Source organism: Belonocnema kinseyi, chromosome 6 (assembly GCF_010883055.1).
Source record: "Belonocnema kinseyi isolate 2016_QV_RU_SX_M_011 chromosome 6, B_treatae_v1, whole genome shotgun sequence".
NCBI classification, from domain to species: domain Eukaryota; kingdom Metazoa; phylum Arthropoda; class Insecta; order Hymenoptera; family Cynipidae; genus Belonocnema; species Belonocnema kinseyi.
Window position 1 is genome coordinate 47,110,137 of NC_046662.1, and position 8,803 is coordinate 47,118,939.

Sequence of the window (8,803 nt, forward strand, 5' to 3'; positions counted from 1 at the left end):
ATTTTATTGAAAATTCGTATTTCTTGGTAGTAAATCTTTTTGATTAAAAATTAATCTTTTTATTTTAAAAGCATCTTTTTTAGTCTAAAGCTCAACTTTTTGATTGAGAACTCTTGAAATTTGATAAATTAATATTTTGTTGAAAAAATTCATCTCTCTTAGTTAAAAATTCAACTTTTTGGTTAAGAATTCTTAAATATTGTTAAAAATTAATATTTTTTTTGGAAGGATATTATTGTTTTGGTTTAAAAATTCATCTTTACGTTAAAAAATTAATCTTTTTGGTTAAAAATTGAAAAACTTGGTTTTTAAATTTAAACTACTTTCCTACAAATTAAAAAAATTACTTTCTTTTTAAAAGTTCTACTTTTTGCTTATCAATTTTTTAATTTTATGTAATATTCTTCTTTTTTTTGTAGTAAATTTAACATTTTGTTAAAAAGTTTACCGTTTTTGATTGGAAAATCATCTTTTTGGTTGAGAATTCTTAAATTTGGTTAAATATTCGTTGTTTTTTCGGAAGAGGATTATTTTTTTGGTTTAAAAATTCATCTTTTCATTTAAAATTTTATATTTTTGTTTCAAAATTCATCTCTCTTAGTTGAAAATTGAACTTTTTGGTTAAAAATTCGTTTTTTCGGAATAGGATTACTGTTTTTTTTTTCTTTAAAAAATAATCTTTTTGTTTAAAAATTAATCTCTTTTAGTTGAAAATTCAACTTTTTGGTTGATATTCCTTGAATTTCATTGAAAATTCGTATTTTTTGGTAGTAAATCTTTTAGATTAAAAATTAATCTTTTTATTTTAAAAATATCCTTTTTAGTCTAAAGCTCAACTTTTTGCTTTAAGAACTCTTGAATTTTATTAAAGATTCGTCTTTTTTGGTAGTAAATTAATTTTTTTATTTCAATATTCATGTTTTTCATTTAAAATTCAACTTTTTGATTGATAATTCTTGAATTTTGTTAAGAATTCGTTTTTTTTTCGGAAAAAATTAATCTTTTTGGTTAAAAATTTTAAACCTAGGTTCTAAAGTTGGACTAATTTTTAAAAAATTAAAATTTTTGGTCCAGAATGTTTTTTGATAATTCGTATTTTTCGTAGTAAATTAATATTTTGTTTAAAAATGTTGTGATTTCTTGAATTTTATTTTAAAAAACGTATTTTTTGGTAGTAAATATTTTTGATATAAAATTTTTTTTTTTTAAGAAAATTAATCTTCTTGTTTAAAAATTAAACTTTTCGGTTAAGAATTCTTGAATTTTGTTAAGAATTAATTTTTTTAAAGAAGATTATTGTTTTGGTTTAAAAATTCATCTTTTCGTTTAAAAATTCATCTTTTTGTTCAAAAATTCATCTCTTTTAGTTGAAAATTGAACTTTTTAGCTGAGAATTCTTGAATTTTGTTAAGAATTCATTTTTTCGGAAGAAGATTAATCTTTTTGGTTAGAAATTGAAAAACTTTGTTTTTAAATTTAAACTACTTTCCTACAAATTAAAAAAATTACTTTCTTTTTTAAAGGTTCCACTTTTTGCTTATCAATTTTTTAATTTTATTTAAAATTCTTTTTTTTTTTTGTAGTAAATTTAACATTTTGTTTTAAAATTTACCATTTTTAGGTGAAAAATCAACTTTGGTTGAGAATTCTTAAATTTTGTTAAAAATTCGTTCTTTTTTTCGGAAGAGGATTATATGTTTTGATTAAAAATTAATCTTTTTGTTTCAAAATGTATCTCTCTTGGTTAAAAATTGAATTTTTTGGTTGAGAATTCTTAAATTTTGTTAAAAATTCGGTTTTTTCGGAATGGGATTATTGTTTTTGTTTAAAAATTAATCTTTTTGTTAGAAAATTCAGATCTTTCAGAATTCAATTTTTTGGTTGATATTCCTTAAATTTTATTGAAAATTCGTATTTTTCGGTAGCATATCTTTTTTATTACAAATTAATATTTTTATTTTAAAAACATCTTTTTTAGCCTACAGCTCAACTTCTTGGTTGAGAACTCTTGAATTTAATTAAAAATTCGTCTTTTTTTGGTATTAAATTAAATTTTTTGTTTCAAAATTCTTCTTTTTCATTGAAAATTCAACTTTTTGATTAATAATTTTTGAATTTTGTGAAAAATTCTTTTTTTTCGGGAAAAATCAATATTTTTGGTTAAAAATTTAAAAACTGGGTTCTAAAGTTAAACTAGTTTTTAAACAATTAGAAATTAAACTTTTTGGTCAGAATTTTTTTTGATAGTTGGTCTTTCTTGGTAGTAAATTAATCTTTTTGATTGAGAATTCTTGAAATTTGTAAAAAATTCGTTTTTTTCGGAAGAAAATTAATCTTTATGTTTAAAAGTTCAGCTCTTTCAGTTAAAAATTCAACTTTTTTGTTGATATTTCTTGAATTTTATTGAAAATTCGTATTTTTTGGCAGCAAATCTTTTTTATTAAAAATTAATCTTTTTAAGTATAAACCTTAACTTTGTGGTTGAGAACTCTTGAATTTGATTAAAAATTCGTCTTTTTTAGTAGTAAATTATTTGTTTTGTTTAAAAGTTCTTCAGTTTCGTTGAAAATTCAACTTTTTGGTTGATAATTCTTGAATTTTATTGAAAATTAGTGTTTTTGGTAGTAAATATTTTTGTTTAAAAATTCATCTTTTCGATTAAAAATTAATCTGTTCGTTCCCAAATTTATCTTTTTTAATTCAAAATTGAACTTTTTGGTTGATAATTTTTAAATTTTATTAAAAATTCATTTTTTTGGAAGAAAATTAATCTTTTTGTTTAAAAATGTAACAGCTAGGTTTTCAATTTAAACTACTTTTCTACAAATTAGAAAAATTGCTTTCTTTTTTAAAAATTCCACTTTCTGGTTATAAATTTTTTACTTTGATTGAAAAATCTTTTTTTTATATATTAAATTTAACATTTTGTTTAAATTTTTACCGTTTTTAGTTGAAAATTCAACTTTTTAGTTGAGAATTCAAAAATTTTGTTAAAAATTCTTTTTCTAAGAAGAAAATCTATTTTTTCGTTTAAAAATGTAACAGCTTAAAAATTTAGACTACTTTCTTAAAAAATATATAAAATTCTTTCTTTCATAAAAATTCAACTTTATTTTTAAGAATTTTTTAATTTGATTGAAAAATCTTTTTTTTTGGCATTAAATTAAATTTTTTGTTTAAAAATATCTTTTTCTGTTGAAAATTCAACTTTTTGATTCAGAATTGTAGAATTTTGTGAACAATTTTTTTTTTACATAATTAATCTTTTTGTTTGAAAATTTAATAAATAGGTTTTTAAATTTAAAATACTTTTTAAAAAAATATGTAAAATTCTTTCTTTCTTACAAATTTTTCTTTTTTGGCAGTAAATTAAATTTTTTGTTTAAAAATCAACTTTTTGATTCATAATTGTGGAATTTTGTGAAAAATTATTTTTGTTTTGTACAAAATTATTAATCTTTTTGTTTAAAAATTTAACAAAAAGGTTTTTAAGTTGAACTACTTCCTTAAAAATAAATTTTTTGTATGACGATTTTTTTAAATTAAAAATTCATATGTTTTAGTAACAGTTTTATCTTCCCTAAATAAAAATGGAACCATTTCGTAGAGAATTGAACTATTTTGTAAAAAAATTTACCTTATGATTGAAAAAATTCGTATTTTTGAATTGAAAATTTTATTTTTTTGTTGAATCTTGTCTTTTTTTGTAAAAAAAATATCATATTTTGATCTTGAAAAGTGAACTGGAATCTTTTTTAGATGAGAATGAAAGTTTTTTGTTAAAATTTTATTTCTTTTTTTAATAAAAATTTATCTGTTTTAATATAAATTTTATCTTCTTTTGGAGAAAATTACGAATTTGTTAAATTAATTAATTCAATATAAATTTTTCGTTTAAAAACCCTACTCTTTTTTTTTAAATTTTATTTTTCATTATAAAATTCACCGGCTTGAACAGAAATCTTATCTTTCTTTGATAAAAATGCAACTGTTTGGTTAAAAATTAAATTATTTTGTTAAAAAGCCATAAATTCTGGCTGAAAATTTGTCTCTTTTGTTGAAAATTTAACTATTTCGTAGAAATTTTAGTTTTTGTTTAAAATTTATATTTTGGTGTTGAAAAAAGACCTGAAAAATTTTTGGGATGAAAGTTTATATTTTAACAAAAAAGCTTGTCGTTTTTATTGAAAATTCATCTGTTTTAGTACAAATTTCATCTTTCTTGGACAAAAATGTAACTAATTTAGTAGAGAATTCAACTATTTTCTTAAAAGTTCATCATTTTTTGTTGAAAAAATTCGTCATTTTGGATTAGAAATTCAATTTTTTTTTCGTCTGAACCTACTTTTGGTTAAAACATGCATATTTTTATCTTGAAATTTCATTTTTTTAAGATAAAAATACAATTATTTGTTATCTAGAAGAGTCAACTGGAATCTGTTTTGGATGAAAGTTTAATTATTAAAAAAAATTTAATATATATAATATTATTTAATATATATTTAATATACATTATTAATATAATAATATAAATTTTTAATTCATATTTTGATCGTGAAAAGTTAACATAAATCTTTTTTAATTTGAAAATTCATCTGTTTTAGTAGAATTTTCATTTTTCTAAATGAAAATGAAACCTTTTGGTTAAAAATTAGTCTTCCTTGCTTGAGTATTCAGCTATTTTGGTTGAAAAATTTGTTTGAATCACTTTTTTAAGAAATCATGTTTTTTTCTAATATTATTATTATTATTATTTTTTAATTTGGAAATTAAACTACTGGAGAAAAACTTAAACTAGTGTTAAAAAAATTTTTATTTAAGGCTGATGTCTTTAATTGAAAACCTAACCGTTTAGTGGAAAAGCCTTTTTTTGTTTAAAATAAATTTTTAACTGAAAATGTAGCATTTTAGTTTTTTGGAGATTGATCGTTTTTAGTTGAAAATTCTTCTTTTTTCGTGAAAAAAAAATTTTTTGGTTTGAAATTTCATGTTTTCTGGATAAAAATGCGTCTATGTTGTGGAAAATTATTTTTTTTTCTGAAAAGCCGTATTTTTGGTTTGAAAATTTATTTTTTTGTACCGAAAGTTCGTCTTTTGTCTTGAAATTTCAACAATTTAGATAAAATTTGATTTATTTTTTGAGTGGAAAATCTTTATTTATTAAAATTTCGTCTTTTTGGGTTTAAAATTATTTTAAAATAAATTTCACCTTTTTTGACTGAAATATAAACTTTTTTGTTTGGAGTTTAAATTTTCAGATTAAAAATTGATCTAGTGTGTTAAAAATTTAATTATTTTGTTAAAAAGCCATCATTTATAGTAGAAAATATATATTTTTTTTTTTAAATGAATTTATCCATTTCAGAATTTTAAATTTTTATCTGACATACTGTTTTATTTACGGTTATGAAAAAATCTGTGTTAAAACAGAGAAAAAGTGAAAAATAATTTGGTTAAAATTAAAATTTTCTTTTTGTTCAAAATTTATATTTTGCTGTTGAAAAATGAACTGAAATCTTTTCTGGATGAAATTTCGGCATTAAAAAAATGGACATTTTTTAAATTAAAATTCATCTGTTTTAATACAAATAAAGAAATTCGTCGTTTTGATTTGAAAATTCAATTTTCTTCTGGAAAATTATTTTTGGTTAAAAAATTAAGCTTTTGATCTTGAAATTTCATATTTTTTGGATAAAATGACAATTATTTTGTAGAGAATTCAACTATTTGATGAAAAAGTCATCCATTTTGGTTAAAAATTCGTCTTTTTGGATTAAAAATTAAATTTTTGTTGTAGAAACTTATTTTTTGTTAAAAAATGCATATCTTGACCTTGAAAAGTCAATTTCCTGGGTGAAAGTTCAAGTATTAATAAAAAAATTAATAAAATTTCACCTGTTTAATACAAATAAAAAAATTCGTCGTTTTGATTTGAAAATTCAATTTTTTTCTGGAAAATTATTTTTGGTTAAAAAATTAATCTTTTGATCTTGAAATTTCATATTTTTTGGATAAAATGACAATTATTTTGTAGAGAATTCAACTATTTGATTAAAAAGTCATCCATTTTGGTTAAAAATTCTTCTTTTTGGATTAAAAATTACATTTTTGTTGTAGAAATTTATTTTTTGTTAAAAAATGCATATCTTGAACTTGAAAAGTCAATTTTTTGGGTGAAAGTTAGAGTATTAATAAAAAGATTAATAAAATTTCATCTGTTTATGGAAAAAATTTAATCTTTTTTGAATAAAAATACAACTATTATGTTTGAAAAATACTGCTATTTTTTGTTGACAAATTTGTTTGAATTTTTTTCTTAAACATTTATTTTTTCATTAAGGCCTAATGTCTTGTTGAAACTGGAAAAGTATTTATTTTTATTTATTATTATTTTATTTGTTTATTACAAAAGCCTTTTTTGGTTGAAAATTAATTTTTTAACTGAAAATTTAACTCGTCCACTTTTTTAAAATTGATATTTTTCAGTTATGAATTCTCCTTTTTTAGTAAAAAAATAATAATTTTCTTTGTTTGAAATTTCATGTTTGTTGGGTAAAAATGCATCAGTGTCTTGGAAAATTCTTTTTTTTCTGAAATCGTATTTTTTGTTTGAAAAGTTGTATTTTTGTTTTGAAAATTTATTTCTTATAGTGAAAATTCATCTTTTGGCTTTAAAGTTCAACAATTTAGATAAACTTTTAATTATTTCTTGAGTGGAAAATCTTTATTTGTTAAAATTTCGTCATTTTGGGTTTAAAATTATTTTTATAAATAAAGTTCACCTTTTTTGACTGAAATATAAACTTTGACACTTTTTATCTTGGGAATTTATCTCTTCAGGTTGAAAATTCAATAAAATTTAATGATTTTGTTAAAAAAAAAGCCATAATTTACAGTAGAAAATATATTTTTTGTTGAAAATAAATTAATCCATTTCCATATTTTTAATTTGTATCTGAAATACTCTTTTATTGTATGTATTCTGGTTAGAAGTCACTTTTAAAAGTTAAAAAGGTTAAAACTGCTGGAATTTGAATATTAGTGATCTTGGAAAATGATAAATTGGTCCAGGAAAAATCAGAAAATTAAAAAAATGATGTGGCTATCATAAAAAAAAATAGAAAGCCTCGTTTGCCTTTAGAGTCAGAGATTAATTCTCACTTCATTAGGGTTTTTTTTTCTTTTTTTCTAGACCATGGAGGATACTTCTCACCTGCTTCACCGCGCTCGCACCTTAGACTCGGCGGGAAGATCCGTAGTCTACAAAACAACGCAAATTGAGCAATACAGGACTCACCGTGAAGTAATCTATGATTCTAACAACTTATCACCTATCGAAACTCAAAAGGAGAGGTTCGTATGAATATTTTATTTTTATATTTTTATTTTATTTGTTGAGTGCCCATTAAGGCCACTAAGGTAAACTGACTACCATTACTGGGACAGTTACGAAAAGCAATTTTAAAATTGCTTTTACACTTTTTTAAAGTTGCAGTTAAAAAAAAAAAAAATACGTCAATTTTAATATGGCTTTTACACAATTTTAAAATTGTGAATTAGAATTTTTTGTACAAAAATCTATATGGTAAGTGACTCATACATTATTTCATTGGTTAGAACAAAAAATACATTATTAATTTTATATTTAATTAATATAAATGCATATTTTTTAAACTAGTCAGATCGCCCATTAGTGGGACAAGAATTTTGGGGTATATCCTTGAGTTTACAATTATATAATACCTTAAAAAGCAAGAATGAATTGTTATAAATCAGGAGGAATTTATTTTTCTTTATTTTTTAATAAAAGTCATATCTACATGTTATAATTTTTCATCTTTTGAATAACATATAAATAAAAACGTTTGCTTATAAATTAATATTCCAATAACTTAAATTGTTATAATTGTTCTTGTTTTATTTTAATTTTTGATTGTAGAGATTGAAATTTAGAACCTGAAAATAGATATTTTGAATGAAAAAATTAATTCTCAATCTAAAACTTCAATTTTCTAACAAACTGTTGAATTTTAAAATAGAACAAATACTGATTTTCTACCAAAAAAGATGAATTCTCGTTAAAAAATAGAATATTATATCTTTCAACAAAAAAATGTTTGAATTATAAACTAAAAACAGTCGAATTCATAAAAAAAAATTATTTTTCACCTGTATAGTTCGACTTGTAAAGAAAAAAGATCAAATTTCTACCAAAAAAGATGAATTTTCAACCAAGAAAGATTTTTCATTGAAAACAAAAAAATTTCAAACAAATTCTTGAATTTTCTACCAAAATCATATAATTTTCAGACCCGAAATTATTAATTTTCAACAAAAAAGTTAATTTTTTAACCAAATACACTGACTTTCTACCAAAATAATATAATTTTCAACAATAAAGTTAATCTTCAACCAAATACACTAATTTTCAACCATGAAGTTAATTTTCGACCAAATACACTAATTTTCTATCAAAATAATATAATTTTCAGAACCGAAAATATTAATTTTCAACCCAATACACTAATTTTCTACCAAAATAATATAATTATAAACAATAAAGTTATTTTTCAACCAAATACATTAATTTTCGACCAAAATAATATAATTTTCAGACCCGAAAATATTAATTTTCAACTAAGTACACTTAATTTTAACCAAAATAATATAATTTTCAGACCCGAAAATATTGATTTTCAACAAAAAAGTTAATTTTCAACCAAATACACTAATTTTCTATCAAAGTAATATAATTTTCAGACCCGAAAATATTAATTTTCAACTAAATACACTAATTTTCTAC

At 20.6% G+C, this 8,803-nt stretch overlaps 1 protein-coding gene across 4 annotated transcripts in view; it reads left to right on the top strand.

The window, feature by feature from the left end:
• LOC117174105 (SUN domain-containing protein 1-like) overlaps window positions 1–8,803 on the top strand; it is a 110,018-nt gene that overhangs the window by 37,791 nt on the left and 63,424 nt on the right. For all 4 annotated transcript variants that reach the window (XM_033362854.1, XM_033362856.1, XM_033362855.1 and 1 more), the window contains one exon: window positions 7,193–7,353. In XM_033362854.1, coding sequence (XP_033218745.1) covers window positions 7,193–7,353 — 161 coding nt within the window. The remainder of the gene's footprint in view (window positions 1–7,192; window positions 7,354–8,803) is intronic.